At 35.0% G+C, this 17600-nt stretch overlaps 1 protein-coding gene across 1 annotated transcript; it reads left to right on the top strand.

The window, feature by feature from the left end:
• The first annotated feature begins 324 nt into the window (after positions 1 to 324).
• LOC141704640 (uncharacterized) lies at positions 325 to 8396 on the top strand. Its single transcript, XM_074507846.1, has 3 exons — positions 325 to 621; positions 1164 to 1262; positions 8166 to 8396. The coding sequence occupies exons 1-3, from the start codon at positions 325 to 327 to the stop codon at positions 8394 to 8396; spliced, it is 627 nt and encodes a 208-aa protein (XP_074363947.1).
• The last annotated feature ends 9204 nt before the right edge of the window (positions 8397 to 17600 follow it).

Genomic DNA, 17600 nt, shown 5'->3' with positions numbered 1-17600 from the left:
AAAGTTGGTCAACTTTAGCCGATGGGATACCAACTGTGGAGTATCCACTTTATACAAAATACCCAACTGGCAGTGGAGTATCCCATATATGAAATACCCAACTACCAGTGGAGTATCTTATACAAATTGGGATACCCAACTGACAGTGGAGTATTCAATCGGCCAAAATTGGCCACTTTTTTCAGAATGGCTATTTTTGTTAAAATTTTTCAAAAATCGACTATTTTTGACATTTTTTCCTTAATTTCTTTCTGTATCATCAGCTCTTTAATCATTCATTCTTTATTTTAATTGTTTTAAAAATCTCCTTTGTTGTTTGTTTTAATGGCAGCCTCAGACCCTTTTAGTCTTGAAAACCTGCTTTGTACTGAAACTGATAGTCTGTATTTTGATGACCTTGAGGCCATTGATGATCTTAACCATCTTATAGATTCTAATAATCTGGTGGACAATGGATCAGAGCCGTTAATTGGTCTTATTCCAATGCAGAGTGATCAAGTTGTGTGTTCTTTGTTTGACAAAGAAAAAGATTTTCTCCCAGCTAGTGATTATTTAGAAAGATTGGCTAATGAGGAACTTGAATTTGTGATATTAGAAGAAGTTGTTGATTGGATGTATAAGGTTGTCTTTGTGTCTTTCTTGAGTTTTGTTGTTTTTTTAAATTGAGTAAAGGTCATTCTTCGATTTTTGTTAAATTTTTTGGTGTTTGGGAGAAAAAAGTGGTGGATTTTATACCGGTTAAATATCAAAGTGGTCACTCAACTGAACGCCATATATCAGTTTAATCATCAAAGTTAACGGGGTATCAGTTTATACCCCTTTAGTCACCATTGTTGTTTGATAAATGCTTTACATGAATTTATAATCTTTATTGCATTTTTTGCGTATGCCCTTGTGAATGATGCCTAATTAGAAGTGATGCCGATGTGGAATTTCTGATTCGGGTTTTTGTGTTTTTGATTAATAGGCTCATGGGCATTTTTGTTTTGGAGCGCCGACTATTTACTTAGCGATTAATTACTTGAATCGCTATCTTTCTGTTTATAAACATCTAGTAAGTCCATGAAATTAATTAAAGTCGATGCTTTTAGCGTAATTTAGTTTTTCTGTGTGTATTAACATGCTAAATTGCTAATTGTCACTTCTTTATATGCATTGCATAGGTTGAAAAATTTTGGAGTGTTCAATTGGTAGCTGTGGCCTGCTTATTGTTAGCAGCAAAATTGGAAGATATTGGAGTGCCATCTACTGTTGATTTGCAGGCAAGCGAAATTCTTCTAAAGATTATGACATGTATCGTGTGTGCATGTGATGTTTATGCTAGCTGTGGCCTGTGTGACATACTCTGCTTTAATTTAATGATCAAAGCTTGGTCCGAATCTTTGATAGTTATAAGAAGATGTCATTTTTTTTAATTCAGGTGGCAGATCCTAGCTTTATTTTTGAATATCAGTCATTAAAATCGATGGAGCTTAATGTGTTGGCCAGCTTGAAATGGAGGATGCATGCTTGTACTCCGTTTTCGTATATAGATTTCTTCATTAGAAAGCTCAAAAGTGAAGATATGATTCCATCAGAGTCTCTGATGTATGGATCATTGATCTATAAATCATGCCAGTTCATTGTGAACACAATGAAAGGTCTGTTAAAACAATCTGCGATTAATACAAATAATCAAACAAGTGTGTGCGTGAGTAAACGAGATCAAACGGAGGAAGAAAAGATATAAACAGAAGAGAGATCCTCGAGTCCAGTTGAAACTGTCTCCTTAAAGCTATTTCGCCTCTCACCGTATGTGCGAGTCGATAGCCTCCCAGGATAAAACGAGGTAGCGGCGGCGTTACGGATAACGAGCACCTTCAGCGAGCTTGAACGAGCACGAAACTATCACCGAGAGAGAGATTTGTGTTTAGAGGCAAATATGTTTTGGTGTGTCTAACCCTAACACCTTAGAGGTGTTTATATAGGTGTAGATAGACTTGTGCGCTACTCTTTTCCATAATTAAATATCATTAATTATGGAATCGGTGTAATACTTGCAAGCTACTCTATTCCATAAATAATCTGAAACAGAATCAGATCAAGACATACACCATATCAATTAATCTGAAACAAAATCAAATTAATTTATGCCATAATATTTGAGCCAAATTCTAATGGAAAATAATAATTTCCATTATTAAGAGAATATCATCATATCTCACACATCTTTTAGTCATAATGCTCAAAAATATGACTTACCAATATGGGACTTATACCCATATTTTCCAACAATCCCCCACATGGGTGAGATTGGTGATCTTAGTAGCACACACTAGACAGACAGACAGACACGGAGTTTGACTTGGTGATAGTTTCTTCGATCAGATATAGCATACGATAGGTAGAGAATGCTCCTTGAACCTTCGCTCGAGTAAGCATACCGACTTTACTGGTAGACAGTAAACGTGCTTGTCCTTGAACTGTTCGACCGTTTATGTAAACGATGATATACTTATCACTATATCGTTTCTGACTCATTCAGCTCTCATGAGTATGTCCATTTTGGCCATGGAACATCGTCCTGGTTCTGCAGAAGTTTCTAAAGAATTGTGCCTCGCAATTCTCCTTTGAAGCGGCCCCACTTCTCTCCCACATAGGTGATCTTTATCTTATAGAGTAACCCGCGTTTACTCAACTGAATTCCATGCGTTCACTCCTGAGCTCCATGTATTCATCAAAGATCATTAAAAGCTCAAAGCTTAACCTCGTACCTTACGGGTCTCACTGTTTCCTCATCATAGGAACAGGCCAGGGGTTACCCCCACAGTGATTTGGTCATCATGATTTAGTTGTCCCATTGAACCAAGTTCTTGGGATCTCCAGTCAGCAATGGTTGGGTGTCCACCATGATGCCGTTAAGCAATAGGCTTAAGGCCCATCCCTCTCGATGATTTCTCAACCACTTCTTTTGATAACCCTTTGGTTAGTGGATCCGCGATATTATCTTTTGACGGTATATAGTCAATAGTGATAATTCCGGTTGAGATCAATTGTCTAATGGAACTGTGTCGTCGTCGTATATGACGAGACTTTCCATTATACATCGTGCTCTGCGCTCTGCCAATAGCGGATTGACTATCACAATGAATCCCTATCGCAGTTACAGGCTTTGGCCATCTTGGAATATCCTCCAGAAACTGACGTAGATATTCAGCCTCTTCGGCGCATTTATCTAGTGCCACAAACTCAGCTTCCATCGTGGAATGAGTTATCACCGTTTGTTTTGAGGATTTCCATGATATTGCCGCTCCAGCTAATGTAAACACATAGCCGCTCGTAGACTTAAGTGCTTTCTTGCTAGATATCCAATTTGCGTCAGTATATCCTTCTAATACTGCTGGGTATCTGCCATAGTGCAGTCCATAGTCTCGAGTTCCCCTCAAGTACCTTAGTACCCTTATAATCGCTTTCCAGTGATCAGCTCCCGGATTACTCGTAAACCTACTCAACTTGCTAATTGAGTATGCAATGTCTGGTCTTGTACAACTCATGAGGTACATCAGACTACCAATTATCCTCGAGTATTCCAATTGGGAAACAGCTACACCTTTGTTCTTGGATAGGTGCAAAGTCATATCCACAGGTGTCCTAGCTTTCTCAAAGTCATCCTTAAGAAACTTCTCAAGGAACTTGTCAACATAATGTGGTTGACTTAATGCGAGACCCTCTGATGTTCTAGAAATTTGAATTCCCAGAATTACATTTGCTAGTCCCATATCTTTCATGTCGAACCTTGATTTCAACATGTCCTTTGTAGATTTGATAACTTTATCATTGCTTCCAGCAATAAGTACATCATCTACATATAGTGTCATCATGACATAGCCATTGTCATTCTCCTTGACATAGTTGTTCTCGTTATCCTTGTAATAGGCACAGCTATCACATTCATTGATTTTGAAACCATTGGCCAGCACGACCTCATCAAATTTTTCATGCCATTTCATAGGCGCTTGTTTTAAACCATACAATGATTTCACCAATCTACACACTTTCCTTTCTTGTCCTGGGACAACAAACCCTTCAGGTTGTTCCATATAGATTTCTTCATCTATGTCTCCATTTAGGAAAGCTGTTTTCACATCCATTTGATGTACAGTTAGATTACGCATTGCAGCAATAGCAAACATCATCCTTATGGACGTTATTCTCGTTACAGGAGAATATGTATCAAAGTAATCAAGGCCTTTTTGTTGCTTGTATCCTTTAATTACAAGTCTGGCCTTATACTTATCAATAGTGCCATCAGTTTTCAACTTCTTCTTGAAAACCCACTTGCTACTTAATGGTTTGCAACCAGTTGGCAAGTCCACTAATTCCCAAGTATGATTTTGCATAATTGAATCAACTTCATTCTTGATGGCCTCTTTCCACATAGGCCCATCAGGTGAGGTAACCGCCTCCTTATAAGTTTTTGGGTCACCTTCTTCGAGCAAATAGGTCATAAAATCAGACCCATAGGATTTCTCCGTTCGTTGTCTTTTGCTCCTTCTCACTACCCCCACATTTTCGTCTTCACTTTCGTCACTCCCATTATCGTCATCTACAGACTCATGAGATCGTTTAGACGTCGTAGGTTGTTGGTTTCCTGGATTACAGGGAAACATCGTCTCAAAAAATGAGGCATTCCTTGATTCCATAATGGTATTCTTTTGAATATCAGGAATCTTGGATTCATGAACAAGAAACCGATATGCAGTGCTGTGTGGAGGATATCCAATGAAGACACAATCCACAGTCTTAGGACCTATCTTCACCTTCTTCGGTGTAGGGATCAGTACCTTTGCAAGGCACCCCCACACTTTCAGGTGTTGATAACTTGGTTTCTTTTTCTTCCACATTTCATAAGGACTTACATCCTTATTCTTGCGCATCGTAATATTTAAAATATTATTTGCGCTTAAGATGGCTTCTCCCCACATCGATTGTGGGAGCCCAGAGCTTAACAACATCGCATTCATCATCTCTTTCAGAGTGCGATTCTTCCTTTCAGCCACACCATTTGACTGAGGGGAGTATGGTGCAGTGACCTCATGGATTATACCATGTTGTGAACAGAATTCCCCAAACGGTTCAACATATTCACCTCCACGATCACTTCGTATCGTTTTAATTTTCTCAGTTTGTTGTGTCTCAACTTCTTCCTTATAGATTTTAAATTTATCTATAGCTTCGTCTTTGCTTTTCAACAAATATACATAGCAGTATTTTGTACAATCATCAATGAATGTAATAAAATACTTGTTTCCTCCTCTTGTTGGAGCGAATTTTAAATCACATATGTCGCTATGTATTAGGTCTAGCACTTTGGTGTTCCTTTCCATACGTTTAAATGATGATCTCGTTAATTTTGCCTCAACACAAGTCTCACACTTATGTTTTGAATCGATAGTAAGTTTAGGTATGTATTCTTTTGCACTTAAACGTCGTAAAGTGTCATAATTTACATGTCCTAATCTAGCATGCCATAAATTAGGAGACTCAAGCAAGTAAGCAGAAGAATTCTTCATTTCATTATCGTCCTTAACGGACATTACATTGAGCTTAAAAAGCCCATCAGTTAAATAACCCTTGCCTACAAACATACCACTCTTAGACAAAATAACTTTATCTGACTCTATTACAATGCGAAAGCCATGCTTATTCAACAGAGAACCAGACACAAGGTTCTTGCGAATATCAGGCACATAAAGTACATTCTTCAAAGTCAGATTCTTCCCAGAGGTCATCTTCAGGATCACCGTGCCTTCACCCTCAATGGTAGAAGTTGCTGAATTCCCCATGTAGAGCTTCTCACCAGCATCGGAAGCTTTGAGGCTAGAGAAAACCGCCTTGTCTGAGCAAACATGCCTAGTAGCACCAGTATCAATCCACCATTCACGTGGATTAGAACCGACCAGGTTCACTTCAGAGACCGTAGCACAGAGGTCTATGTCACCCATCTCCTTGGAGATATTCTCTACCATGTTTGCTTCTTTCTTCGTGTTGGGCTTCTTGGGCTTCTTGCAGTCAGAAGACCTATGACCAACTTTATCACAGTTGTAGCACTTCCCTTGAAATTTCGACTTCGAAATCCCTCCCTTGGGTGCCAGCTTTGCCCCTTTACCAGAATTAGCCTTCTTGGGCTTGGAGCTTTGAGCATGCTCCACCATGTTTGCCTTCTCAGTGGCAACATTAACTTTCTTCTCGGACCCTCTGTTGTCTTCTTCAATACGAAGTCTAACAATAAGATCCTCCATAGACATCTCCTTTCTCTTGTGCTTAAGGTAGTTCTTGAAATCTTTCCATCCAGGTGGAAGCTTTTCAATAACAGCAGCAACTTGGAAAGACTCACTTATGACCATTCCCTCAGCATGAATGTCATGAATGATCACCTGCAGTTCCTGCACCTGACTGACCACAGTCTTAGAGTCTGCCATCTTATAATCAAGAAAGCGGCCAACAATCCACTTCTTTGCCCCAGCGTCCTCGATTTTATACTTATGGTCAAGTGACTCCCATAAGACCTTAGCTGTTGGCTTCGCGCTGTATACGTTATACAACGAGTCAGACAAACAATTTAACACATAGTTCCGACAGATGTAGTCGGAGTGCTTCCAAGCATCAGCAGCATACACAGTCTGCATGTTACTCTCAGCAGTGAGCAACGGTGGTTCTTCCTTAAGGAAGCGATCCATATGCAACGTGGTCAGATAAAAGTGCATCTTTTGTTGCCAACGTTTGAAGTTCGTTCCGTTGAACTTCTCAGGTTTTTCAGCATGTGCAGCAGGCACAGTTGGCATAACAGGTGCAGCAGGCACCACGGGTGGAACAGATGGTACGTGCGTCTGTACTACAGGTGTATGCACACCAGTAGGCACCGCAGGTATGATCGGAGGAGTGAATCCTGCCGATATCTGTCCAAGAGGAACACTAAACTGTCCAATGACAGTGTGTCCCACAGGCACATGTTCCGAAGGCACATGTCCAACAGGCGTTTGACCCCCATCAGACCGTACGATCCGTGCGTTAGGGTTAATCGGCTGCTGGTGAACCCCATCAGATCCAGTGATCTGTGCGTTGGGATCAGCCGTCATGTTCATCGAATCGTTCACAGTTTGGTTCTCCATCGATCTGTTACTCAACAAAACAAGCAGATACAGATGTATCAGTCACAGATGTATATAAAAAAAATAGCTTTAAGATTGTTAAAACAATCTGCGATTAATACAAATAATCAAACAAGTGTGTGCGTGAGTAAACGAGATCAAACGGAGGAAGAAAAGATATAAACAGAAGAGAGATCCTCGAGTCCAGTTGAAACTGTCTCCTTAAAGCTATTTCGCCTCTCACCGTATGTGCGAGTCGATAGCCTCCCAGGATAAAACGAGGTAGCGGCGGCGTTACGGATAACGAGCACCTTCAGCGAGCTTGAACGAGCATGAAACTATCACCGAGAGAGAGATTTGTGTTTAGAGGCAAATATGTTTTGGTGTGTCTAACCCTAACGCCTTAGAGGTGTTTATATAGGTGTAGATAGACTTGTGCGCTACTCTTTTCCATAATTAAATATCATTAATTATGGAATCGGTGTAATACTTGCAAGCTACTCTATTCCATAAATAATCTGAAACAGAATCAGATCAAGACATACACCATATCAATTAATCTGAAACAAAATCAAATTAATTTATGCCATAATATTTGAGCCAAATTCTAATGGAAAATAATAATTTCCATTATTAAGAGAATATCATCATATCTCACACATCTTTTAGTCATAATGCTCAAAAATATGACTTACCAATATGGGACTTATACCCATATTTTCCAACAAGGTCTCACAGTTAAAATATTAAAATAAAGTTTCTTAACTGATTTTGGTACTATGATGTTCCAAGTGTTTGATACAGATTTTGGTGGAATAAAATGCAGGTGTTGATTTCCTAGAATTTAGGCCCTCGGAAATCTCAGCTGCTGTTGCAATCTGTGTTACGAGAGAAACACAGGAATCAGAGATTGACTAGGCAATATCTGGTGTCATGCATTTTGAGAAGGTAAACAATTGCGGTGTCCACTGTAATAAAAGACAGGACAAACCTTCTTGTATTTTTCTTAAACATATGATTTGTTGGACTTTGCAGGATAGGCTGCTGAAGTGTGTTCAAATGATTGAAGATTTGACAGAGATAGCAGCCAGTACTGATCTACCTGATGGTACTGTATCAGTAGCAGCTCGAGCAGGGTCCGGGAGTCCTGTTGGGGTGTTGGATGCAGCATTCTTGAGCTATAGAATTTACGGGAGAACAGTTGTTTCAGATCCTAGTTCATCAAACGCTGCTAATCAAGATCCGAAAAGGAGAAGGCTTGATTGATCATTTCAAGAGATCAAGTCATTTAATATGGACCTCTGATGCATTACTCAAGTCCCAACAGCTTCGATTGAATCGTGGTTTTGGTGTGGCTGGCTTCATGCAAGTGCCCGCATAGAAATATATAAACACAGATGACAGAATAGGAGTTACATGTTAGGATATGAATAGGATTGTTAGTTATTCTTTTTATTTCTTAGTTGTGATTCAGACAATTGTTTTAATGTTTTACCGAAGCATTTTGCTATAAACTGTGTGGTCTTTTGAATATTACTTCTATTTCTTAGTTAAAGGTTTTTTTGCATAAATTAACATATATATATATATATATACTATATATACATATATATGTGTGTGTCTATATATATATATATGAAAGTCTTGAATTTAATTTTTTTGTGTAAATATAAGAATATATATATGTATATATATTATATATACATATATGTGTGTGTCTATATATATATATATATATGAAAGTCCTGAATTTAATTTTTTTATTGAGATATTACTAGATATTGAGTTCGAGTTAGAATGGAGCCGAGTTCTCAAATTCGAGTCGAGTTCTAGTCACACTTGGTATGCACTCATTGTGACTCATTTTAACTAAATAAATGTGAATGTATAGACCGACTTGTATAGAAGTTCGAGTCAAGTTGAGTTCAGTTAAAAGAGTCCGAGTTCAAGGTGCTCGCAAATTCGAGTTAGAGGTGCTTGCGAGCAGCATTGCCGGACACGAATTACAGTCTATAGCCCCAATTTGAAGCCCTTTAGCGGTCATGTGTGTATAATTGAATACTTTGTGTGAGTTGGTAGGTAGTCAGCCGTATCCAATTTTATGTTTTGACAATTTATGCTGTCAAAAAAATTGATCAGTCAATTAGAAAGCTAAATAAACTCATGCAATCTTTATAGTTTGTTCAACAACCTGTCATCAAATCAATATTTTCCCTTTTATAAACCAACTGAAGTGCAAAGTTCATCATAACTTCCTCTAAAATATAAGTCTCTCCATAAAGTCTAGGAACAAGGCATCTCTTGCAGAATAGTCCCTCCGCTACCTTTCCCCCAATGATTACAATCTCGTCCCCACCCAATACTGCATTACCTCCGTTACCAGCCATGCCTACGCTACCCAAGGTCGCATTTCCACCTCTTCCCGCTGTTTCGATGCCTACGATCCCAACTTTGCCAAGCGCACAGGTTCCATCTATGCCAATCCCCACGATGCCGACCCTCCCAAAACTAACACTACCTCATCTTCCTTCCATCCCTACTTCTAAACCAACTACTATGCCCGCAATTCCTTCAATTCCTTTCTTCTCACCACCACCATCCAATTAACTAGGCTTCACCTGAGAAGATTTTATTGATCTTTTTTCCTCAGGAAATATGTACTACATATATTATCATTTTGTTTGAATTTCTTGTATCACTCTATCTCATATGTGAAGTTTGGAATTTGTATTATAGATTCATTAAAATTTATTTACGATAAATGTTTACATTCTTATATGCACATACATAATGTTTTTATCTTTACTCCAAGATTAGCATGCATAAACATCCCTAAATGTTGGAACCATGGGAACATTGAGTTCACACTACAAGAGGAAGGGGTTTTGCGATAGAATAAATACAAAGAATCTGTCGCAATTGACCGACTTTGTGACGGAAAAAAACTGTCATAAATACATGTGTCATAAGTTCTTATTCTGTCGTACTATCTTATTCAGTCGCAAGTTATTTGTGGGTCTTATACTAAATAAAAACAATCATTAAAAAAAGAAAAAAACACAAAGTGCGACGAAATCAGTCATAATTGTTTTTAAATTTGTGGCGTAATTCGTCATAACTATTCCCAGAATTACGACATTATCCATCGCATAATTTTTAGAATTGTGACACAATCGGTCATAAAATTGCACAGAAATTATGACGAAATCCGTCATATAGTCCCCTTTTTTGTGACAGGTACCAACATAAATATGCCCAGTAAGTACGCTCATATGCCTACGGTAGCGACGAAATCCGACCTAAAATTCTCAAATAAGCTCAGTACTACGACGGAATTCATCGTTTTAATCACATGTTGTGAAAGATTCTGTGGCTAGTTTATAGTATACCTATGTTTTTACCATTGTCCTCAAATATATGTCACACTTAAGGCATATGTCACAGAGTTATAGCAAATGAAAGCATAATTCTGCCTAAACCCATTAGTCAGCTAATATCCAAAAGAAGGCATAAGTCGCCCCCAAGCTGCAAAAGTTAGCCACTAAACTAATATATTCGAAGTTAACATAAACCAGCCCTATAACTGGAACCCAACTGGTATGTCAATCTCCAAACTGATCCAAATCCCATTAGAGTTACCACTTCGACTACGACTTTGACGTGGAGAACGTGATTGATTTCCATTATCATCTTCATCAGAATGATACTCAGTCTCAAGAGCGATCCTCTTACCCTGCAATATTAAAAAAAGTTATATAAATTTGATTTCCTCAAACCCCCAACAGAATTAGACATAAAGTAAACTTTACACTAAGGATGACCAGGATGTGAAATGATAAATGATAAAGTGAAAGACTGTTACGAAGTTACCAACTATATTGTTCTGATAGTAGTTAGGATATAAAATAAAAAAGTTGCATGAATATATATACAAAATTCCACATGTGTCTAATATTTGTAATTAACTTATCTCGCACTAAAATTTATAACAGACCAACTTAATTAAGAATAAGAACTAGAGTATAGTAGATTTCGATCACAATACACCTAACTGAAATATTAACTTGAGGCATTCTATATAAATATTATAGAGTAATTGATGTTCTAAATACGGTCTGAACCATACTTGAGCCTGCTAGACTTGCCCATAAATAACAAGATGGCAGAAAGGGTGAAAGTGATTAGTAGCTACAACCTATAGACTGTCCAGGGTCCACGAATATGACCTGGCCAGTTTTGGTGCTATTTTATATAATTTATCTCCTTTGACAAATTTCAGTTTACTAACATATTATGTCGTACCTCAGTAAACCAAAATATTTAAATATAAGTCACTAGTATAGCTTGACAACTAAAATTGGTGACTCTTACCCCATAATTACCGATTTTTATTTATCTCTCAATTTGGTGCATCTCGTCTTACCCAAGTTACTAATTTCTAGATAACTTAAAATAGTGACTCTCATTTAATTGTCTTTTTTTTTGCTTTTTCTGAATAATATTAGAACAATAAACAAAATATAATGTTTACGAAATGATTGGACCACAATATACCTTTTGGCAGTTTCTAGTAGCAGGGTTACTTTTCTGGACATCGTTTAACACTGACACCATCGCCTGCACAAGTTCCCTCATAATTGTCGATTGGGTGGTCCGATGGGAGGTCACTTAATCTCGCCACCACAGATTGTGTCAAAATATTGACTTGCTCTGGTGCGAGGTCAAATTAATCAGAATGTGTACGTGCAAATGCTACAATGCGGTCCACTTCTTGCATGACAAGATTGTCTGCCATGTGCTCAACAAAAAATCTTCCAGTGGAAGCACCTGACTCATCATCAACATATCGTCGACGACTCCTTTTACCAGATTCAGGAGAAAGAGCTACACGGGCACACACAAACAAATACATATATATAAGTAGATTAGAAAAAAATGACATAATGAACGATATAAATAGAATGATAAGAATACAAATGCAGTGCATATTATATAATTAATAAACATACGTATAAGTTTGGAAGCACTCGTGCGTGGAATATCGATGATGGCATTTTTTCGAACACCCACAACTTCTACTCATGTATCAATTGGTGCTTCCAAAGGATTCTCGTTGTGCTCTCCACACTTTACTAGATAGTGTTCCTAGATGCATGTGTAAAAAATTACAAACAATAAAAATGTAAAGTCAAATTAAACTGGAAATAAAAAAGGCATTATCTGTAAACAAAATTTCTAAAATGGAAAAAAAATAAAACCATAAAAAAAGAGTTCAGATTAATGCTAAATAAAAAAACAAGGAACATATGATTTTATAAAGTATAAAGGTTGAATTTTTAACCTGCCAAATACCAAATATTACCCATGTGTACATATACAATTTTATAGACAAATACGTTTTTAAAATAAACTGTCAGAACGAGGTTCAAAACTAAAAATATAAGAAACCGAAGCACGGAACAATATAAAAATATACCACTAATAAACGAACAACCTCCGATGTGAATTCCTTATTCTCCTTATCCTTGGTGTGCAAGTGAACAAAGAGGTCAATTAATTTTGGTTCCATGCAAGTTTTTTCTTCTATATCCTATCGAGTACAAATTCAAGATGAAAGCATATACAAAATAAATTCACTGTTGATATCTTAATGTCATATTAAATTAACAAGTTTAAATGTAAGTTGTCATACCCAACCACATTTCAGTTTCTGTATATTAAATTAATCAGTTGATATATGTTTGCACGGGGTATCAATTCAAGTCCACAAGACATTAATACTTACAAAACTGATTATCCGTTGTCCATAAAACTTCTCCTATTACACAAGCTACATTTTCTTTTGCCTCATGTGAGGGATTGTTAGAATTATTATTATCATTTATTTCAATATTTGTTTGCTTCGAAAGAAAACTAATCTTTTTAAATGTGAGTCTTTTTATTTAAGACTTTTCACTTATATGACCTTTTGTTTTTTAGACATTTCTCTTTAAGACCTTCTAGATTTCATCTCCCCCTCATTATTATTTGTGACCTATGACCTTCTTACTATCTTGGAGTTATAAATTTTCATTCCTATAAAAGGAGATCGATACCTCTCTTTTTTGATAGACAAACAAAAATTGTATTCTCATACTATATACACATACTTTGGGTAATGATCAAAAGGTGTTGTCTATCTGTCTCCCTGTACTACACCAATGGGCGGATGTCGTGTAACGCTGTAGGTTGATTGTCATGAGTTCGTGTACATAGTGGGGCAAATTCAACTTTAGCGCAGTGATTAATTTCACGCCACGACTTTTATTCATAAATAATCCTAATTTTTATTTGTTATCATCGATTCTTTCGTTATTATTACTTTTATCATTCGATGAAGAATGTTTATGATATTGACCACATGAATAAGAGTTTTAGCTTTATACTTCTTAATATATAAGGTCGAGATCTCGAACATATTGATTTTTTGAACATTTAAAAAATATTTTATCTATTTGTTAATTTATAAACTCCGACTTAGGCATTATTATTTTTTCTCGTATAAATGTTAAGTTAGTATAATTTGTTTAATATTTGGTCTACCGTTGTGACTCAATAACCTTTTCTAACATTCTAAAGTTGAACTTGTGTTTGTTAAACGGATTTATACCAATATATCGAGATTGAGTTGCAATGAATATTATTTTGTTAAGACGATTTATATGATATCAATAATATGATAGTTTAAATAATATGCTTGTTTGATAATATGCCCGAGAAGGGTGGGACATCTTGCTAGAATTAAGCTCTTAACTTAAGTGTGTAGTTTTTGACTTCTATTTATTTATATGTCATCTTTTTACGATACACTTGCAATATATATTGTAAAGTTATATGTGATTTTTTGGTATATTCAGACATACTTGATTAAATATTTGAGGCGTAGTATTGAAAATTTCGTGGCTCTATTTTTTAAGGAGTAGTAGTGAACAAAAACTGTTAATGATGTATATAATAGTATATTAGTCTTGTATTTGTTCACAATATTGTGATGTATTGCATAAACTTCATGCTTATTTGATTTTTAAATGAGAATATATTTGCTAGACAGTTACATGAGTAATATATCTTGTAAATAATAATAAAAATGTTAAAAATATATATATCTTTTTTGTGGTAAGATAATAAGAGAATGAGATTTTTAATCAAAATTTATTTTTTTTAGAGTTTATAATTTTGATGCCCAGTTAATTCACTGTGGGGGTTAAAAAATATGTCAATATTAGTTAATTGAGCAATCATTTTCGTGTCTCATGTAATAGTCATTTGCGTTAGATGGACGATTGAGATGCTTGAACATGAATTTTTTTTAAATAATAAATACATGAAAGACTAGTGTATTCTTGAGGGAGTAATGTAAGGAACATTATACATGATTGGTTTCTCATCACTCTAATTATGTAGAAAAATCAAATGAATTTGTACTACTTGTCATTATTGCAGCAAGTATCTCATGTGTGGTGTGTGACCTAAATTTTACTAAATAAATATAAAGGCATTTTTTTATAAATTTTATCATGTCAAATTTATTGTGTTTTCATGAATTAATGTGACATAAAATTGATGGTTGATATATATCAGGATGAATACTTTGATATTAAAAAGCTACCACATAATGAGGTTACGTGTTTTATAACTCTCCGATTAGTTTGAAAGTTTTTTCCTTCTGTAAAGTAAGTTGCTACTTGAGAATGAGAAGAATAGTTCGTTAATATTTATATTTTTCACTTTGTAGATGCATCTACAATATAATAACTTTGTTAATCAGAATGACCGAGTTACATGCATATTGTTGGAGAGAAATTATATTTATAATTGATCGCAAGCACTAAGAATATACTTGAAGAAAAGAGTTAGGCCATGTGAATTGAGGTTGATAATAGTCTATGTTTATTAGAAAGAGAATATAGACACCTAAGACATGCCATAGTGTGTAAATTTGATCAGTAGTAATGTGATATCACTCGAGTATGTAAAGTTAAAGGGGAATATTGCAGATCCTCTTTACAAAGGTCTTTATCAAATATTGTTGCCAGAGTTGGCATAAAACACGTTTAAACCCTATCGTGGAGTAAATTGTGTTAAATCACAAAAGTGCTCATTATGACTTTGGATGGTGCTAAGAGTTAGCACAATTGGAATGGTTTTAAAGCCTATGTAGAGTGAATTATGATGGATACCCATCTTAGAAATTTCAATGGGTCAAACTAAATCATAAAAGAACTCATGTTTTACTACCACCATTCCAATTTAATGAAAAATTGTAGTATTTTTTTGTTGTCATATGTGTTAGGTTGAGTTAATGCTCTTAATAAGTTCATAGCCTTGTAATAGGTGGTTTAAGACAATACAAACTTGATGAACTTACCTATATGAATATGTGAGCTACGCCCAACTCCCTATGAGATCGTGTAGGCTAAGGACTCTGGAGCATTCATAAATATCCACATAAAAATGTAGGGCATCTTATAACACAAATTGTTAAAGGCATTATCAAGGTTAATGTCATGCAAGAACACCTTTTGATATGAGAAAGGTTTTAGTGCGCATATATATCTTCACTTACTGCCAAGAAAGGTTCAAGAATTTTTATTTTCACCTAATATGGTTGTATGACATATATGTTTGCACGGGGTATCAATTCAAGTCCACAAGACATTAATACTTACAAAACTGATTATCCGTTGTCCATAAAACTTCTCCTATTACACAAGCTACATTTTCTTTTGCATCATGTGAGGGATTGTTAGAATTATTATTATCATTTATTTCAATATTTGTTTGCTTCGAAAGAAAACTAATCTTTTTAAATGTGAGTCTTTTTATTTAAGACTTTTCACTTGTATGACCTTTTGTTTTTTAGACATTTCTCTTTAAGACCTTCTAGATTTCATCTCCCCCTCATCATTATTTGTGACCTATGACCTTCTTACTATCTTGGAGTTATAAATTTTCATTCCTATAAAAGGAGATCGATACCTCTCTTTTTTGATAGACAAACAAAAATTGTATTCTCATACTATATACACATACTTTGGGTAATGATCAAAAGGTGTTGTCTATCTGTCTCCCTGTACTACACCAATGGGCGGATGTCGTGTAACGCTGTAGGTTGATTGTCATGAGTTCGTGTGTACATAGTGGGGCAAATTCAACTTTAGCGCAGTGATTAATTTCACGCCACGACTTTTATTCATAAATAATCCTAATTTTTATTTGTTATCATCGATTCTTTCGTTATTATTACTTTTATCATTCGATGAAGAATGTTTATGATATTGACCGCATGAATAAGAGTTTTAGCTTTATACTTCTTAAGATATAAGGTCGAGATCTCGAACATATTGATTTTTTGAACATTTAAAAAATATTTTATCTTTTTATTAATTTATAATCTCCGACTTTGGCATTATTTTTCTTTCTCGTATAAATGTTAAGTTAGTATAATCTGTTTAATATTTGGTCTACCATTGTGACTCAATAACCTTTTCTAACAATAATAAGTGATTTTGTTAATTTAACTATTTTGTTGGAAAATTACCACCACTAATAGATGTATGACATATTTTGATCAGTTTTTTAAAAATATTGTTTAAATTTAAAATTAAAGAGTAATGTTTATAACAGTCTTGGCATACTTTCTTCACAATTATAAAATTAATTTTTAAAACTATTGTAAAAAATAAAAAACATATTTCTAATTTTTTATAATATATTAAAACTGTTAAGTTCTATATAAGACTTTATTCAAATTTTACAGACTTTATTCATAACTTATGATTTTCCGAGTTTTGAAAGTATCTTTTTTAAGAAAAACAAATAAAATTTGAAGTAGATGGACATCGCTGACTAAGATTCTGATTTTTTTAAATCAAGGTTAAATTCGAGCTTTTATGGTTTCATTTATGTGATTAGGATTTTATTAATAAATACGTCGTGTCTATGTTACTACAAGTTGAGCCGAATTTTTTCTCGGTCACACTTTTTCTCAGTTGAATTAAACATATCTTTTGAATTCTTTACATTTTTAGCACGAATTACTATATTTAGTATTTAAAATTACATTTATTGTTGGAATGCGATATTAGGTAAATTATTTTAGGTAAATTATTTTAATATTTTGCACGCGAAAATTTCAAACTAACGAATAATTGGTTTAATTTTATTTATACAAGAGTGTTGAATTATCGATATTTATACCCTAGATCCGCATGGGCCAAATCTTAAAGTGAGAGATCAAAAATTAAAAAAAAATATTAAACTTCAAAAAGCAAATATGAATATTTCAAAAAAAATATGAATACGAGATACGTTATTTTTTCATTAATTGTTAAGTAAATGACAAAAAAGTAGGTTCGATCTAAAAAGTGTTTGTCATAATTATATGAAAATGTAATTAAATTCATCGTTGAATTTGCTCGTAGTGAAAGT

The sequence above is a fragment of the Apium graveolens genome, unplaced genomic scaffold (genome assembly GCF_009905375.1).
Source record: "Apium graveolens cultivar Ventura unplaced genomic scaffold, ASM990537v1 ctg8071, whole genome shotgun sequence".
Classification (NCBI taxonomy): domain Eukaryota; kingdom Viridiplantae; phylum Streptophyta; class Magnoliopsida; order Apiales; family Apiaceae; genus Apium; species Apium graveolens.
This window is presented reverse-complemented; position numbering and strand designations above follow the sequence as displayed.